This window comes from Phyllostomus hastatus, unplaced genomic scaffold (genome assembly GCF_019186645.2).
Source record: "Phyllostomus hastatus isolate PE091 unplaced genomic scaffold, TTU_PhHast_1.1 phas_contig_148, whole genome shotgun sequence".
Lineage (NCBI taxonomy): Eukaryota > Metazoa > Chordata > Mammalia > Chiroptera > Phyllostomidae > Phyllostomus > Phyllostomus hastatus.
The window spans coordinates 6,081,597-6,100,436 of record NW_025333607.1 but is presented as its reverse complement, the minus strand read 5'-3'; the positions used below and the strand labels follow the sequence as shown (position 1 = coordinate 6,100,436).

Here is an 18,840-nt window from a genome sequence, read left to right as displayed (position 1 = left end):
TAAGAAACATTGTAAGCTTTATTTTGACAAACTTTCAGGTTCCCTCATATCACAGCATGGCAATAGGCAACATGTCCGTAAACCGGTTTTACACTACATGGCAAGTCCCAAATTACCAATCCCAGTTAAGCAAGTTGCAAAATACAAATGCTGATCATGTAAGTACAGGTGCTCTTTTAAACAAAAACAAGAGTTTTCAGCACTTACGGGACAGGAAGCTTTAATCAAAGAGAGACTTAATTCCACAGGGTGTCTTTTTTCAACAGTAGTGAGTTCAGTCCAGTCTGTGACTCCAAGGTCAAGCGACAGTGTTATGTTGGAGGCCAGCAAGTAAGGCAGTCAGCCCTCAGTGGTTTGTTACAGCTCGTGCTACATTCCGAGTGATCTCTAAGTGCATTCAAGCTTGAGCACTAGCCTTGGAGTCTAATGAAACGAAAAGGAGAGAGAAGAGCTCTGACCCCACTCCAAGGGACGGCCATATAATCGCGCTGTCCCAGTGCACAGGTGCACTCTTCACAGTGGGGGTCTTAACCTCCCCCCCCCCCCGCCCCCGCCACTAACTGATCCACCAAAAGCACACTTCCTTCAGCTCCAACTTTGACGAAGGAACACATACGTTCTACCAGAAGGAAATTCTGACTTCCAGTTTTAAAAAGCAGACAGTTCTATGAAGAAGCAACCATTCCAGTATCTGAGTATCCACAGTTAGGTTTTTACGACTCCACGCCTTCAAAGAAGTTTTCATTTCAGACGATCATTTTATGGACCCAGCATCAAGTATGGACATGATATGTGTTTCACACATTATCATTTTAGAAACTGTTCAGTGGCACAAAATAATCACAAAGTTTTTATTAAATTCAAGTTTCTAGTGATCTTAAAAAAGACAAATTATAACTTTTTGTTCAGCAGAGATATCCAGTATGGTTATTATCTAGAAAATCCCCAAGTGATGTAAAAAAACTTAGAGAAAATCTCTAACTTTGATCATTTTCAACCTTTTAAATGGGCAGAGGTAAACATAAAATAAAAGGCTCCTCTGGCCTGAGTAAAATTATGTCAGGGAGTTTTACAACTGTAACTAAGCCAGTATTGGAAGCTATGTGAGGTTTTACGTAATTTCCTCAGTCTGAAGACCACTATTTTTATTCGGATAAAAGAAATGACCCTTTGAAGTAACTGGCATCAGAAATGGCACCTATAAACAAGAGTCAAGACTCGTAGCTGGGAAAAGCCGGACCTCCGCCAGCACGGTTTCTCTCAGGGTCGGAGCAGCATCGTAGAATCGATACACAACAGAGGCAATAGGTTAGAAATCTTGGGAAGTTCAAGTTTCCTTGGTTAAACAATCTGAAGTAAGGATTATGTTCCTTTAAAAAAAATAAGGCAAATAAAAGATAAAACAAGAAAAATGCAGCCCAGGGCATTCTAAGAGTCATAAGAAGGGTCTTTTTCTCCCTCGGTTTTGGGAGAAAAACCTCACCTTTCTGTTCTCCACTTTGTTACCAAAACAGCAAACACAATTCTCTGCTCGAAGCAGTTACACTTGAGAACAGTATGGGGCTTGCTAATTTCTCATTTCCCATCCACCAGATCCTGGTATCTAAATATGTATTTCAATGAAAACTTTTCTCCCATTTGCATGAAGTTTGAGCCACTACAGAAGGGAGGAGGGGCAGCTGAAAATTACTGGTGCTGCCAGGTTCCTTAATGTGTCCTGTTTTTATTACTATTATTATAATGTTTAATGATAGAGACAAAAGCCCTAGATGGACAGACATTCACACAGTTCAGGAATATGCTGAAAAAATATTTGTCATAGTCCTTAAGATTTTCAAGTCAATGCTCCCAAATCAAATACTATAAAGCTGCTAATTAGCAGCTGAAAATAAGTAGCCATTTAAATCACACTGGAAGTTTGCTGGGCTGTTCTAAGAATGTTTCCTCATGTGTGCTACATGGGTCAGAGTATCTGCGCGCACCCCCTAGCTACTTTCAGGAAGGAATTCTTTTGAACAAAATTTACCCTAAAACCAATTTTCTCATCTCCCTCCCGCAAATTGTTTAATCATATTTTAAGGTGGGAAAATACATGAAGCAGAGTGTTTTATATGGCACTGGACCCTTTAAGAAATCTAACATTTTAGCAAACTGGGAAACTTTTCATAAAATACTTAGACATGTTACTTCCCTGTGCTGCACAGCATGTACTATGAGAAAGTGTGTTTTGACTGAAAGGATAAGCTAAGATGATACAGTGTGACAATATAGTCATTACAGAGTTAGCATAACTTAAAAGGAAAGCATAGTATATATTTTATTAATGGCAACATTTTTGTTATTTGGGTTTAACACTTTTTTCTTTCTCCTTTTGGATTTCTATCTGAGAGGGCACCTTTTATGGTTAAGCTGTGTTTGAGACTACAGAGAAAATGCGAATGCGACTTAATATAAATATAAATAATACAGAAACAATATATATGCGCACATGTAAACAGAGCCAAGCGTCAGACCACAGAGGTGGTGCTCTCAGGATTCACACGAATAAGTCTAGACGCATTCCTCAGGTCCTGGAGTTGCTTGGCGGGTTTCCCCACGCCTTCTTCGAACCTTTTCTCCACCACGGGGAGGACTGTTTCATACAGAAAGGATGCGTTCTGTCTGATAAAAGCCTTCTTCTCTGGATCCTGCTCACACCGAAGACTGTAATCCACATGCTGAACGGCAACCAAAATGATTTCCATCAGGCTCTCCAAAAGTACCATGTGCAGCTCTGGGAAATACAGCTTCAGGGCCTCTTCCAAGAAGCCCATGGTCTGTTTGGTGAAAGCAACCACCGTGTAGCTCAGGTTCACCCAGCAGTCGTCCCCCGTGTACTGCTCGAAGTTGCTCACCCCGCAGTTCTTCATCTCCTCTTTGAGTTTGCCCAGGGCCTCCGGCGTCATCAGGTTCATCCTCCTCCACATCTCCTCCGAGTTGCGATGTTTGGTGGCTTCGATTATGATTTCTTTGTAACTGTGCAGGGCCCCTTGGATGTCTTTCACGAGAAGGGCGTGGACGATGAAGGTGAGGTCCAGTCCGATGTCACCGAGTTGCTGACAGTGCTCCTTCGCCACTTTGACGCACTCAGCTGCTGTGGAAAGGCTCTCCTTACTGTCAAACACCTGCTTGCTGAAAGCATCCACGAACATGCCCATGGCCGATCTTGCCCAGACCACGAAGGCAGAGTAGCAGCCACTGTCGGTGCCCGCGAAGTCCGTCTCGAATTCCCTTGCGGTCTCCAGGAGGCTGGTGAAGAAGACGTGGCACAGCTTGTGAATGTAAAGTAAAGTGGCACCTTCAATGCGAAGCTGGCGGATGGCCGTGTGCACTGCCGCGGCCCTGTTCCTCAGAAACAGCTCACAGGCCTTCGTGCACTGGCCAAGCCGGATGAGCTGAGAAACTGCCCGGCGTGTCGCCTTCGGGCCACCTCTCAGGGAACGACCAGGGGACAGTTCAAACATGAGCACCTTGGTAAGCTGTCGGACGCGCTCATCCACCTTGGCCCTCAGTTCTTTCACCGGAGGTGGACTGGGCTTATCTTCTAGGTAATTGTTCAACTTATCAAGCAGGTCAACGGCCCCTTCGAAGTCCCTCTGGGCGATGCAGACATCCAGGTCTTCAGGCAACTCCTGGATCCATTCCATGGAGAGGTCCACCTTCTCTTCTTCCACCTCAGGAACGGCTGGCTCGTCGTCGTCTTCATCCTCAAACGGGTTAGCTTTGGCAGTCACCTGGGGCGGCCCTCGAGGAGCTGCCGCCTCCTCCTGCTCCCTTCGTCTTTTCTCACTGAGAGCCCTCTTGGTTTCTTCCAGCACTTCCAGCCACTCTCGTTTGATTTTAGCATTTTCTGCCTGAAAAATGCGGCTCTCAGGAAACATCAGCAGCTTGAACATGTCCTTCATGGGCGGGTTGTCCTTGACATTGACCACGGCCAAACCATCCAGGGGATAGAGGGCGTTGTAGCGATACATCCCTCGCCGCTGTGGCAGCCAGGTGGCCACCAACAAACAGTCGTTCATGAGAAAGCCGTGTACCCGCTGCAACTGGGCCATGTGGTCCGCCTCGTATTCCACCAGGTCCCCGTTGTACACCAGGTACTGTCCAGGCGTCTCCAGCAGGTGCCTGCAGCCTTCCACCTTCTCAAGCAGGGTGGTGAGAGTGCGCTGCTTTCCCTCCTCGCCCGGACCCGCGCCGTCGCGGGAGGCGCCGCCGGGGGTGGTGAAAAGACCAGCCTGGCCCCGGCGGTGGTCTCGGCACCCTGCGCCCCCTCCTCCCTCCTCACCTCCGGCGGCTGCTGCGGCCCCGGCGGCGGCAGCAGCAGCCGGCAGCAGGGTAAGCGGGATGCTCTCCAGGCTGCTCTTTTGCTCAGTCAGCAGATGGCTGAGCTGATACATCTCGCTCTCCAAGTAGGAGATCTCACGGGCCGTCTCTATGAACTGCCGGTAGTTCTGGTAGACGTTACGCTTCAGGTTCTGCGCTGTCTCCTCCGCCAGGGCCTGGATGCGCTGCCGGTGTTCCTGCAGGTCCCGGTCCCCGTCTGACTGCTGCGAGAGCTGTTTCACGTACAGCCGCGCCTCAAAGCTTCCCGACTCCAGCTGCCGCCGCAGGCGGCTCGCCCCGCTGTCCGACATCGCCATCGCCATTTCCGCCCACGATTCACGCAGACGCTGTCACTCTCGCTGTTGCCGGTGCCCTTGTTGCCGGGGCCCACCCAAGCCCAGCGGCGCTCTGGGGCTGAGGAAGCAGGATTGGAAAGGAATAGAGTACGCTTGCGCCGGAGTCTGAGCTTCAGATAGTGCGCCTGCGCAACGAACCGAACCCAGACAGTGAGCCTGCGCGGAAACGCCAGTGGCCAAAGCGCTTGCGCTGGAGGAGCTAACGCGGAAGTGAATGTGGGCGAGGCCGAGAGCGATGCAGATACTGCACATGCGCTTGCCGTGACGTTTTTGAAGTTACGGACGTGTTGTGAGGTGGTAGCAGCTTCCTGAAGCCTTCCTTGGCCCGAGTTCTGGGAACCCAGGTTTTGAGCCCATTAGAAGGTGTCGTGCTGAGTTCTTTTTCTTAAACTTCAGAATCTTGCCTTCCGCATTTGGGGCAAACTCAGTTCTCGTTCTCGAGCCAATTACCCCTGAGTTCTCGCGAGACCCGCAGGCTGAGCCGATAGCCCAACAGCCGGTATTTTCTAAGATCTCTACGCGGGCCTTGGAGCCTTAGTGAAGGGAAGCAGCGCCCGGGAGCGAGCCTAACGCTGGCGGACCCCGCCTTGGAGCCTGGCAACGATGGATGAGGACCTAGTTTTGGCACTGCGGCTTCAAGAGGAGTGGAACTTGCCGGTTCCGAAGCTCAGTCCGGCCCAGGAGCCCCTATCACTGGTGGACGAGTCCTGGGAGTTGGTGGATCCCACGCCGGATCTGCAGGCCCTGTTTGTGCAGTTCAACGATCGGTTCTTCTGGGGCCAGCTGGAGGCCGTGGAGGTGAAGTGGAGCAGGCGAATGACCCTGTGAGTCCCCAACCCGTGGGGTGCGGGGGAGGCCGGCAGGGCTCCTCCTCTCTCCCTTCCCCCACCCCCGACGGACCCAGGGCAGTTAAACGAGGGCTCCGGTTTTGGACCAAGCGGTTCCTCTGGTGTATTTCTCCGTCCCTGCCGTCTCTCTCCCCCTGAAGTAGCTTTAAGAAAGCTGTGTGGCCCATATCGCTATCGTTTGACTTACCACGGACACGCTGAGAAAAAAGGGTGTTTCTAGGAATCTCACCTCATTTGAAAATCAGTGAGCACCTCTCTGATTTGTTTTTTGCTGGTTCCTTAGGGCTCAGGACTTGTCCTTTCTTCTGTGCCGTTAGGACACCATCACTTAGCAGTGAGCTGGGCGTTTTAGTTGGGGGCGGGGTGGCATTCCCATAGTTCTAGACCCCAGGGGTCTTCAGGGGCGCCCCTTGGATCCCTTTCCCACACTCTGAGTTGGAGAAATCCCGATATGAACGTGTAGGCCTGTACGTGAACGGAGTTTTATTAACACGTTCAAGAGGTGGTTATGTACTACCTAAAACTTAGGTAGCATTCAAGCTAAAAGTCAGACTGTTACAGCTTTGGAAAGGGTTGGTGGAGATGGGGCTGTTACCGCCACCAAGTGATGATAGTTCGTGGGGAGGAGACGGGAGCGGCAGAACCTTATCTTCCCTGAGCTTTTGCAGTCTGGCTGGGGGAGGGGAAGTCACTTCCGCTCACGTAGCGCCCTGCCTGGGGTGAGATGCAGGTCTCTTTTAACAACGTGGGGAGTGCTTTTAAGAAAGCCGCCTGCCATGGAGTTCTCTTGTGTGAACTGCTCAAGAAATGTATAAGGACTTGATTTTTCATGTTTCCCTTTTTGTATGTGTTTGGCAAATAACGCTCTGGCGGTGGTTGTCTTTCAGGTGTGCTGGGGTATGCACCTATGAAGGGAGAGGTGGGATGTGTTCCGTACGTCTCAGCGAACCCCTTTTGAAGTTGAGGCCAAGAAAGGATCTTGTGGAGGTATTCTTTGCATAAACCTGATTCTTAGCCCAGTAATTTAGAAATTCTTACTGATTTAGACTTAATTAACCTGTTTGTGCATGTAAAAAAAGATTCCGTAGTCTCTCATTGCAAACTTTAATTGTGGGCAAATAGTAATGATTGTCTTATATTTTTATAGTATTTCAAAGTTAAAGGCTTTCAGGTATATCATCTAATTTTGATATTTACAATGATTTACAAATTGCAATGTGTTATCCTCATTTTTATACTTAAGGAAATTAAGGTTCAGAGAGGTTAAACAGCTGGTTTAAGTTGCATATTTAGAAACAGAAAAACTTAAGAATCCAAATTTTTCTCTTCTGCTAATCACCTGTGGTGCTGCCAGGAAGTACCGCTGAGCTGGCAGAACAAGCTGGTGTGAGGCTGCTCTTCACAGCCGGAGGTGGTGGTCCCTCCTGCTCCCTAATGCAGCTGTTGAAACTCTGTAGTCCAGGCTTGTAAATGCGTGGAAGTCTCCAAGATGCACACAGGGTGACTTGTCTTGCCCCAATTATCCCACTTGAAATGTAAGCACAGAAGAGCATAGGGTGGTGGAGGTTGGATGGGAAATATGTTCAAGTGTGCTTGGGAAAAAGAAGGGATGCTGTTTTTAAGGGTAATAAAATGTAACCGGTTTCACAATAAAGAATATACATAACATACTGTACGTTTAAAAATGAGTAAGATGGTAAATTTTATGTTGGTGGTTTTTTACCACAATTTTTAAAAAAGTAAATAGCTACCGAATGTAAAATGGTAAGCTGGAAGTGCTTGGTTAATTTAAAAAAAAAAATAAAGGAGTAAAGGAACAAAGGCCAGAGAAAAAGAAAGGTAAGCATATATCAGTAATTATATTAAACACAATATCAGTAATTATATTAAATATAAAGACTAAACACCCCAATTAAAGATACGGAGTAACATACTAGATTAGAAGAGACACACTTAAAAACTCATATGTTCAATTTGGAAAGATAAAAAAAAAGTGTATCATCCAAACACTTAACAACAGAAAGTTGTGGTTATATTAGTACCTGACTAAAGATTTTAAGGGAAGAAGTTTTACTAAGAAAAAAGAGGGGCATTTTATAATAATAAAATTATTAAATAAAAATACCCTAACAACCCTAAATAAAAATGACACATCATAATTAAAATGCCAAAGGTTAAACACAAAGAGAATCTTAAAAGAAGCATGAGAAAAGGAGTTAGTTACCTATAGGGGAGATCCCGTAAGACTGACAGTTGATTTCTGAATCAGCTAGAAGGGATTGGGAAGAAGTATTCAAAGTGATGAAAAGCAAGGGCCTCCAACCAAGATTGCTCTTCCCAGCAAAACAATCATTTAGAACTGAAGGACAGAGAAAGAGCTTCTCAGGCAAGAAAAAGCTGAAGGAGTTGATCATCATCGAACTAGTATTATATGAAATGTTAAAGGTCTTCTTTAAGAAGAATAAAAATATGAACAATAAAATGGCCATAAATACATACCTGTCAACAGTGGGATCTAAAAACCGAAATAAACAAGCAGAACAAACAGAATCATAGGTACGGAGAACATTTTGATGGTTGCCAGATGGGAGGGTGTTCGGGGAAATGGGCAAAAGAGGTGAGGGGACTGAGAAGTACAAGCTGGTGGTCGCAGAACAGTCATGGGGATGTGAAGCACAGCTCAGGAGAGAGGGCAGCCGAAGAACGTACATGCGTGACCCACGGTCATGGACAACGGAGTGGGAGGCCTGGGTGGAGGAGGGCAAAGGGGGCAAAACTGGGACAACTGTAACAGCATCAACAATAAAATACAGTTTAAAATGTATTTGCAATTTTTAGAACAAATTGTGAAACAGCAGCTTTAAGTGCTTTTGTTAATTTTGCACTTAAATTTCTCCATCCTTGGTGTGGAGTGCAGTTGGTTTTATTAGCTTGTTTTAAAACTTGACATTAAAACAATACACTCAGTTGGTTTCCCCAAATCATTTCATAGAGATCTTTTTCATTCTTCTTTATGGCTGCACAGTATCCCATTATGTGGATGTACCCTAGTTCATTCAACCAGGCCCCTAGTGCTAAACACTTATTTCTAAGTTCTTGCTGTTGCAAACAATGCCACAATGAAAATACTCAGGACATAAGACCTTTTGTATTAGTCGGGGTATTGCTGGGTAAAAGGATAAAAAGCACTTGTAATTTCGTTAGGTGTTCCCAAATTCTCCCTAGGAGTTGTGCTATTCTGCACTCCTACCAGAGGTATGTGGGGATATTTGTTTTCCTTAGCTTTAGTGGTGGTGTCAAACTTTACTGACTTTTTATTGTTTTTATTTTAAGTAACTTACCAGCTTTACGGATTTGATAAACAAGAAGTGGTATACTAGTATAGTATTAATTTGGCTTTGTTTTAGAAATGGAGTTGAACATTTTTTTCATGTGAATGGGTTATTTACATTCCTTTCTCTGTGAACTTTGTGACCACGGCCCATTTTAAAATTGGTTGTTTCCCTGTTGACTTGAGGAGCTGTTGATAGTTTAGGAATTAGTAGCCTAGGAGATGAGTTGCACATGTATTTTTCTGAGTTTGTTCACTTAAGGTGTTTTTTTTCCTCAGACAGAATTGTGAATTTTTTTTCCCCTTCTCAGGTGTTCAAATGTTCTGATTATGTAAATCATAGTGAGAACTATAAAATTTTTATGCAGTGAGCTCATTGGCCTCTTCTTCTGGATTTCGCTGCACAGATGAAAAGCGGCTCCTGGAACAGGGAGCCCACGCTGGGCTCCGCAGAGCTGCAGCTGCTCTGCACACAGTGCTGCGCATGTGTGCAAGGATGTTTTCTAGAAAGATGGCTCAGGACTTCTTATCAGCTTCTGGAAGGAGCCTGGGAGCCAAAGAAGGGTGAGGCCCCAGGTAGAGTAGAAAGATGCATTTTTATTTCAAAAGTGTCACAAATTGATTGTTTTCTGTTTCAGACCCTCCTGCATGAAATGATACACGCCTACTTGTTTGTCACCAACAACGACAAAGACCGGGAAGGGCACGGCCCCGAGTTTTGTAAGCACATGCATCGCATCAACCGCCTGACGGGGGCCAACATCACGGTAGGCGGGGCCACACGCATCTGTGATAGTTCGAGTTTCTTCCTGTAGTCATTCCTGGGATCTGGTCAAACATGGAGAACTGGGGAGAACAAATACTGTCCCGGAGGGCCGGCCTGCGAGTGAGAGGCCCTGGGAAGCGGCCGGCTGGTCTAGGAGGAGCGGAGTGGAGCGGCAGCACGGCCAGCCACGTCCGAGGCCTGCGAGCCCTCTCCCCAGGCCTGTTCCCTTTAGTCTCCTCCTCCAGTCCGCCCTGGATTCTGCTCCCGTGTCTTACGTCCTTCCGTTCCTCAGCGGTCTCCCTGGATCCCCGTGTCAGTGTAGTGGGAGATGGCAGAGCCTGGGGTCCAGACAGCACGAGGAGTCGGGTTGCTTGGGCTCAGACACTGGTCACTGGCAGCGGGGCCTGCGTAGTTTACCTCTCCTACCTTTCAGTTACTGACACGGCAGGGTGGCCGACCTCGTGGTGTCTCTGGGCCATGCTGGAAGAGTTGTCTTGGGCACCCATTAAATACATTGCGACACGCAATCACAAGAAAACCTCATAATGTTTTACGTAAATTTACAGTTTTGTGTTGGGCCGCACGTGGCCCGAGGGCCGCAGGGCGGACACCGTGAATGAGGAGATACACAGTCCTGTCTGTTGGGTCCTTGTGAGGATCTAATTAGAAAATACACGCAAGGCATTTGTGCAGTTTGCGTTCTAATAGTTGTTTTTATTGTTGTTAATTCATTTTATCAAGTGAGTGCTCCGTTGCTTTTGCCTTACCTCCCACGACTCCCCTGCTCAGGTCTCGTGTCTCTGGCGGAACTTGTCGCCTCCGTGCCTTTCCTCCAAAACCCCTCCCTAAAACGCACCGCTTCTGTTGTCAGCAAGCCCTCATCCTTCCACTGGGCTCTACCTTCTGTGTCCTGTGAGTCTCCTCGGCAGACACCGAACCTTCGCCAGTATTTTATTCTGCTGTCGTATCTCCGAAAACAGGGCCACTCTTCCTGCTCTTTCTGGACCTCTACATGAGGTATTTAATGTAGCTAGCCCCCTACAAGTGAACTGAATAGAACACTCATTCCTACGTAGATTAAATCCTTTGGCATTTTGTAGCCACTTGGTTAGAGCATCATCCCCACACACCGAGGTTGCAGGTTTAATCCCCAGTCAGGGCACACATGAAAATCAACCAGTGAATGCATAAATAAGTGGGACAACAAATGAATCCCTCCCTCCCTGCCTCTCTCTTTCTCCCCCTTTCCTCTTTAAAATTCAATTGAAACATTAAAAAAATTCTTCTCTATTTTGGGTTTTTCCTTCCTTTAAATGCAGTAAAGGCCAATATGACGGAGAATGAGAAGTGCTCACACTCGATGTATTTTTTTCTAGCTGTCAGTGTTAACTTTCTAAAGCACTCATACAGTTAGTGGGCACAGTTCCTTTCACCATCAAGAAAGTGGCTTGCACTAAAAAACAATCACATAAGATCCAGATTAACAAAAAAATTATGGAGTTGTCGGTATAAAAGGCTTCCACCTTCTTCATTAGAACTGGCACTCGAAGCAGAGACCTGGTGCACTTCCTATTGCTCAGCGGGGAGAGGACACATTCTTTTATCTTGGATGCCTGCATGTTTTCATGCCGGAGGGGTTTGATCGAGTGGACACCCTGGCTTTGTCAGGTTACATCCTGTTATAACAAACTCCACAGGGCATTCAGGTTCGCATTGCAGAACATTTTTATTTTAGTGACTACATTGTTAAAAAGTCACACTCCCAGGCTGTAGGAGTTACAGGAGTTGGAAGCAAAACAGATCCAATTCCCGGATTTTTTGTCAGTGGCTCAGTAAGCAGAGTTCTCAGTGTGAGAAAAAGCAGCATCTTATATCCCTCTGCCCCAAACCTTTGTCCTCCAGTCTCTTCTCTGACTATAACATGCCTTGTTTGCATGCTTGCCAAGTAACAGAATTTATCTATAGAGTTATGGAAAGCTGAGCGTTCTTTCCTACAAGGGGAATTTATTAAAAAGTTACATTGTCTTTGATTTAAAAAACCTCATAAGCAGATACTCCTTATTTTATGCAGATCCTAATGTCCCCCCGAGAATCCAGAAGAACGGGTACTCACTGTCATTTAGGAGCGTCTTTTAAATGGTGCCCTGCCATCCTCATTGCCACCCAGGTGGGAGGGCTAACCTTCCTTTCCATCAAAACTTTTCTCTGTCTTCTGCTTGAGTTCTAAGTAAGATTTCGTCCAGGGGGTGAGACAAAATGATCCTGAGTGAGGAGTGGAATGTACATTCACAGGGAATTTTGCTCAACTCGGGGAATGCAGCTCTCTGTCAGCGAATGCTGAGCACACCCTCACTGTGCCAAGCTCGTATTAGCCACTAGGGACACGAAGATGAAAGCATTCGGACCCTGGAGACTGTTCCATCTGTAAATAGACAACATGATGGCCCACAAGCTTCTCTCAAAGACACGAGCAAACAGCTGTGCGGACGCGCAGAGAGGGGTCAGCAGGGGCTGCCCTGGGCAAGACGCTTGTGTCGTCGGGGGCCCAGCATGTACAGAAACAGTCCTTCAGAACCCTTTCAGGTTAATACTCATAGGGGACCATTCTTACTTACTATGGCATTAAACTCTTGTCTTCACCCTAACTTTTGGTCCTTTGAAATTTTCTAAAACTTCTAGCACGTATAAAAGGCTTTGTGTTTTTCTGTACTTTTTTTCTCTTTGGTCCACATTTGTCAGTCTTGACACAGTTCATATATGAAGTATTAAGTTAGCTGCTGCTCTTTCCCATTAAAATGAACTTTTGAACAGAAGCTAAATATAGTTGCTGTCTTTCCCAAAATAAAACTTCAGAAAGCTCTGGGAAACTGGAAAGCTTTAAAAAAGGTTCTTACATATTTTCTGAAAATGGTTCACTTGTGTTCACTTGAGACCTTCCCTTCCCCCAGGTGTACCACACCTTCCACGACGAGGTGGACGAGTACCGGCGGCACTGGTGGCGCTGTGACGGGCCCTGCCAGTTCAGGAAGCCCTACTACGGCTACGTCAAGCGGGCGACCAACAGGGCGCCCTCTGCGCACGACTACTGGTGGGCCGAGCACCAGAGCACCTGCGGAGGCACGTACGTGAAGATCAGGGAGCCAGAGAACTACTCCAGAAGAGGCAAGGGGAAGACCAGGCCAGCAGCAGCGGAGAATAAAGGTAACTCGGTGTACGTTCTCCCAGCTCTCCCGCAGCCATAGCTGCGGTGTGAGGACCACAGGACTGTCCTCTAGAGAACAGGTATTAGGAGAAGCTTAAGGATTGTGTCTAGAAGCTTTTGGGTATAGACTTTGATGGTAGAAAAATATCCTTTGCTCTTTGTAGGTGGAAGTAAAAGTAGAAATCGTTTCCACTGATAATAGCTGAGGGTAAAATCCCTTTCCTTATCTTGACTCAGTGAGTCACTTGGAAACATGAGGCAAAAAGATTGTCAAAATAAAAACAGTCATTCAAAAAACAATGCCCGGAATGCAAGCCGTCACGACAGCCCTTCCTATCAGTTGGATTCTGCCCAGGTGACTTCTCCGGATGTCTGTACTGTCACTGGGAGAAGAGTGTGACGTGTGTGCTAGGACTTCATCTTCAGCCTGAAGTTCAGAGTCCCTGCCTTTTGAGAGGTAACCAGGTTATTATTAAAAATGCCTCTTCCCTTGGGAAGTCGCTGATTTGATGTGGTAGGACCGAGGGGCCTAAGCTGTATCTCCCAAATCTGACATGGTAAGTTGTGGAGTTGTACAAGAATTTACGTGGAGAGGTTACGTTCTCCTTGTTGTGAGGAGGAAGCGAGTGTGGTGGCAGGATTTCCCCCTGCTGTGAAAACCTAAAAAAGTCTGCGTTGGCCTTTGCAAGGTGGAACGCCGTGTCTATAAATAGCGGAGCGTGTGTTCTGTCCTCTACGTTTCCAGTACGAGTTCTCGAACTGCTCAAGGGTCTTTTTTTTTCATTAGTAGGTAGTTATATGGATCTAAATCGGGATGAAACAGCATTTCTTCATTTTCAGAAGCTACCCTGTGGCTTAATATTTGTTGCTGTATTAAGGAAAACTTTACTTGGTTCTCTTTTGCAGGTAAACCCAACAGAGTCGTCCCATTCAGCGGGAAAGGACATGTTCTGGGAGAAACAAACGGCACCCCTTCGTCTGGGAACTGCGCCGCTCCACGTGCACTCACGGACACCCGAGATCATCTGAGTCAGGACCACTCAACAGACGCCGGAAGGCCAAACCCTAAAGCCGAGCTGAAATTGGAACAGAGTGGCTCCAGGAAAACCACCTCTCTGGTCTCTCCTGTTCTCAGCAGCAGTCCCCAGAATGTTTTAAGCAACTACTTTCCTAGAGTGTCAGCTGCCAGTCCGAAGGCCTTCAGGAGTATGACTGGGTCCCCAAGGAAAAGTGTAGTCGTTGGTGACGTCAGTAAAAACTCCATCTCTTCTGGTTCTCAGAGGAAGGCGTCCGCCTCGAAGACGGCTCTGAGAAATGCTCTAAAAGCAGTGGAATCGACGTGTGCCTCGCCGGGCGCGAGTGGGCCTACAAACGAATTCCTGAGTAAACGACCCAGGCTGGAGGACAAGACTGTTTTTGACAGATTCTTCATCAAGAAAGAGAAAACACAGAGCGGGGGGAGCGCTCCGGAGTGCAGCTCGCACCCTGCGGCCGCGGCGCAGAATTCCAGCAGTTGGTCCGGTCCCAGCAGGACGGTCAGCTGTCCTGTCTGTCAGAGCGAAGTGGTGGAGTCTCAGATCAACGAGCACCTGGACCTCTGCCTTGAAGACGACAGCAGCAAAGTCAAAAGCAGCAACAGTCTCTGAAAACAAGTGGGTCTCACGTACCTCCTCTGATACCTCACCGGTGCAGTGCCAGCCCCTCAGGAAGTTCTGGGTAACACTAAGATTTGTAGTTTGTGCTCTAGTTCACGCAACCAGCACAAAATGTTCTATTTCATAGGTACATTTGACATTGTAATATAAAGTATCTCTCTAAAGTCCCTGTATTTATAGTCACTCTTGCCTTATATATACTGTAGCCCAGAGTTCTCTATATGTTTACAGGCACAATTTCAGATACTTTTGTTCTTGCCTGCTCTTAAAGCTTTTAAAATCTGTTGATCTTTTTACTTGCACTTTCCTCAAAATATTTAATAAGAAATTAAGTATTTGGTTAAATTCAATATTCCCTTATGAATGTTAAAACTCATTCCCAGTGCTGTTAGTGTTTATAGTGTTAGGCATATTGACCGAAAATACAATCTAGAGTGCAGAGTATGCTGTGAACTCAGGTAGTTTTTAAGTTTTTAAAAATTTTTCCTCCCAAATCTTAACAGGAAATACATTTTATATATTTTAAGGAGTTTTATTTGTTTGGCGCCAGACTGTAAAGTAGATAGAGGATAGTAAAACAAAATTCTTTTGGAGTATTATTAGTAAGAAATAACCACTGTAATTCTGTAGGCCAGAGTTTACTTTTCTCAGAATGTAGCAAAATGAGTGGCTAAAAATTTGGTGCTAAGTGACTAGTGTATATAACATAGCAAACCTAGTTTATGTAACATGGAACATTACTGAACACATTATGACCCTTTAAGCCAAGGCTGAAACTGTTACAATAAAAGGAATACCATTTGTTTACTTAGACACACTTAAGATTGTTTTCATGTTCTAGCAAAGGGACACACACACTTCTGTCAGTTGACTTCTGTGTCGGGGCCGTACTTCCAGCGCCCTGGCATGCTCTCAGGTGTTCTTTCCTTCACTGCGGTGCACTGTGACTTGTCCGTACGGAAGGTGCAGAGTGCTTTACCGTGGAGCTGGGTGACTGTCGGTTGCCACCCAAGGTGTCCTCACCAGTGCCTTTGCCTTCCTAATCCCCACAACCCCGAATGACCTGTTTTCTTCTGTTGCCACAGGTCTGTTTCACTCATTTTTGAACTTCATAAAGTACTTCTTTGTTGGTATGCGAAGCACAGTATCTGTGAACATGCCAAGGCTTATACATCCATTCTACATTAAGGGACGTTTGAATTATTTCCAGCTGGAGCTGGCTATTATTACAAAAATGCTGCTGCCAAGAACACTCCGGTCATTTCTGCTGGGCCTATACTCAGGGCTGGATTGCTGGGTCACAGGGTGTGGCTGTTGGGTAGCCTTAGTGCGTACTGCCGGTGTATGCTCCTACAACAGTGCGTGAGAGCTGCAGTTGTCTACTTGTTAGCGTCATCGTCAGTCCTTGTCATTGTAGCCTGAGAGGTCGCAAGTTTTGATGTTTTAAGTATGAAGTTGAAAAATAATACTAATAAATATATGACCTAAAACACATATTATGTTGAATAAATGCTGTTAAACTTTTTTTCTAATTCAGTTTAACAAATTGTGTGCAGTTAAACATTGCCGTTTTTATCCTCACCTGAGGACATGCTTACTGATTTTAGAGAGGGGGAGGCGGGGGACACCGATGCAAGAGAGGAGCATCAGTTGCGTCTCCTGCAAGCCAGGCATGTGCCGACTGGGAATCGAACCTGCAACCTTTCAGTTCATCGATGACGCTCCAACCAAGTGAGCCACCCCATCCGGGGCGCAGTTAAACATTTTTGAGCCAAACTGTACAAGGTTCTGGGGTTACAATGTAAATAAGACAGTCTGTGTCCTCAAGTAGCTTTGCAGCCTACCTGGGGAGGGAACCAAAAGCAGATTAACCCTAACAGTGTCAGCACAGGTTTCTGCCAGGTGCTGTGGGGAGTTAAGGACAATCAGCACAGCCCAGGGCTTCAGATGTTTCTCGGAGAAGATGCCATCTGAGCTGCTCTAGGGCCAGCTGAGGGTGGAAAGGGCCTTACAAAAAGAAGGAACACCAGAAAGATGTGGAAACAGGCCGGCCTGTTGTACTGGGAGCACGAAGCTGTTCCAAAGGAAGAGTACACAATGTGAGCTGAAATGGCAGGAGGAGAAAGACTGGACAGGACAGATGCACCTAGGCGGAATGTTGAGGGCTGAGACCCCGTCTCAGGTCCAGTTCGTGTCCTCCCTGGTCACACACACCTGTTGGTTCAGGCGGGGGTGGGGCACTGGGGATCAGGCAGGTCAACATTTGAGAAGTGCTTTGATGGATTTCCCGGGGGCCACATAAGAGGAAGAAAGGCCGTGGCAGGGATGGAGGGACTGGGCTGGAGAAATATTTAGGTGTAAAGGGTTGGTTAGCGTTTTTTTTGTTTTAAGATTCTATTTTTTAGAGAAATGGGAAGGAAGAAAGATAGGGAGAGAAACATTAATGTGAGAGAATCATTGATTGGTTGCCTTTTGCATGTGCCCTGACGGGACTGAACCAGTGACCTTTCACTTTGCAGGACAATGCCCAACCAGTTGAACCACAGAGGTCAGGGCAAGAATTGGTCAGTTTTAAGGGATGATGGAAATATGTTAGCTGAAGAAAAAAAACAAGTTAAATTTGGAATTAAATAAGCCTTCATTTTAATCTGCTAAAATCTTTTGAAAAAACTTGCACACTAGTAATTGTTACTTCCAAATCTGGTTCATTTGCTATATTATATTAAAGAAATAGTGTCTGTTCTATTGATTTAGGTTTTTCCCTTTTACAGCAAAGTTCTACCCTAACACAGAGGTAATGACTCTGGGCCAGTCTTTAAAGGCTATGGCCCTTCATTTTGGGTAGATGGACAGCAGACTTTAGTTTGAATTTTTAAAGTCAAGGTTATATGTTATCTAGCAAAACTAACTATAAATTCAGAGTGTTTTGTCTGGACAAAAAAATGTTCCATTGTTCCAAGGCTCTGACACTTTTTCCCAAAGCTGACAGGATTTTTAAGTAGATCAGAATGTCAAGGTGAATCAGCTGCTGTATCTCATTGGGCTGCTGGAAGAACAAAGCTACTGTAGCTTTTTGTAGTTTGTTGATCACTATGGAGAGGCAGTGGTCTCCTGTTATCCTGCCTCCATTCTTGTCCTTGAGGCTACTGTTGCTGTTGTAGCAACTTGCTGTGGTTGTTGACAAGCGGCAAATACACCACACGAAGGGAAACCAACATACAATTATTAACAGATTAAATTGCCTAGGGAGTTGGTATTAACAAAAAGATGCAATGAGATTAGCTCTTGCTTTTTTTTTTTTTTGCTAATATTCCACTAGAATATTAGAAGTTCCATGATTACATACTTCCTCATCTCATGAAATAAAAAGCTTCTTTTAAGTGATTCTGGAACCATATCATAACTAAAATATACAATATTGTATAATGTGATACAGAAACAAACTACTGTTTGCTTCAGTGCTGGTGCGAAACCCACTGCAAGATTTACCCTCTTGCTTACTGAACAGCAGGTGGCGCTCTTGCTAAGTTAATTTCTCTGATATACCTCAAGGCAAAGGAACTCCAAAGGAACAAGAGAAAAACTTGCCCACTGACTGTAACAATAATTGCCAGAACTGATTCATAAAAAGGAAAGGACAGCTTATGATTTCAAGTCCTGTGAGGGGAAACACAGCAAGCCAAGAGTGTGTGCTTATTTGGACAAGCCAGGACTCACCCGCAGGACACCTGCCATCTCCCTGCACTCGTTTTCCTTCCACCTTGCGCTCTGCACAGTGACACAAAAGTCTTACGCGAGAAAGAAACCAATATTCACACAGAGCAAAACGTAATTTCCAACAGGAAGTCTTCCAGACAAGATAAGAGCTATCCAGTTTTCTACTATTTCTGAAATTACAGCCCTCTTCCTCGCAGTGTGTCTATCACTGCTCTGTATCGTCTACAGTAGTCGGAAAGCGTCCCAGGACACCCTAGGACACCAGAGATTCCATAAACAAAGAGCCTCTCAGATCCTAGGTGTTGAGTGAATGAAATGGCTAGGCATCTCTCAAATTCCACTGTTAATCTGCTTTTGCAAGAACACCTTAAGGAACACTGACTCTTCTCCACAGTTCTCCAAAGAATCAAAGCTTGTATATTTTTAAGCTGGGTAACTCTTAAGACACAAATCATCTCACATTGTAGGCATTCCTTGCAAACTCCAAACAGCTGACCCTTGAACAACATGGGAAGGTCCAGTTACAGGTGGATTTTTTTCAATAAATACTGTACATGTATTTTCCTCATGGTTTTCTTAAAATGTTTTCCTCTATTGTAAGAA

The 18,840-nt window shown here is 45.8% G+C and overlaps 2 protein-coding genes across 2 annotated transcripts; one reads left to right on the top strand and one right to left on the bottom strand.

Annotated features, from left to right (window-relative positions):
- Positions 1 to 4,792, bottom strand: EXOC8 (exocyst complex component 8). Its single transcript, XM_045861292.1, has one exon. The coding sequence runs from the start codon at positions 4,683 to 4,685 to the stop codon at positions 2,508 to 2,510; it is 2,178 nt and encodes a 725-aa protein (XP_045717248.1). The 5' UTR covers positions 4,686 to 4,792; the 3' UTR covers positions 1 to 2,507.
- A 166-nt stretch (positions 4,793 to 4,958) lies between these two features.
- SPRTN (SprT-like N-terminal domain) lies at positions 4,959 to 17,762 on the top strand. The gene is made up of 5 exons (XM_045816787.1): positions 4,959 to 5,542; positions 6,454 to 6,553; positions 9,536 to 9,664; positions 12,612 to 12,864; positions 13,772 to 17,762. The coding sequence occupies exons 1-5, from the start codon at positions 5,322 to 5,324 to the stop codon at positions 14,509 to 14,511; spliced, it is 1,443 nt and encodes a 480-aa protein (XP_045672743.1). The 5' UTR covers positions 4,959 to 5,321; the 3' UTR covers positions 14,512 to 17,762.
- The last annotated feature ends 1,078 nt before the right edge of the window (positions 17,763 to 18,840 follow it).

What these genes read in the sequence shown, in the direction of transcription:
- EXOC8 (XM_045861292.1), bottom strand. Translation starts at nt 4,685, where the DNA reads ATGGCGATGGCGATGTCGGACAGCGGGGCGAGCCGCCTGCGGCGGCAG.
- SPRTN (XM_045816787.1), top strand. Translation starts at nt 5,322, where the DNA reads ATGGATGAGGACCTAGTTTTGGCACTGCGGCTTCAAGAGGAGTGGAAC. An exon ending in CAAGAAAGGATCTTGTGGAG is followed by an intron (nt 6,554 to 9,535) that starts GTATTCTTTGCA and finishes TTTCTGTTTCAG; the next exon opens with ACCCTCCTGCATGAAATGAT. An exon ending in AGCAGCAGCGGAGAATAAAG is followed by an intron (nt 12,865 to 13,771) that starts GTAACTCGGTGT and finishes TCTCTTTTGCAG; the next exon opens with GTAAACCCAACAGAGTCGTC.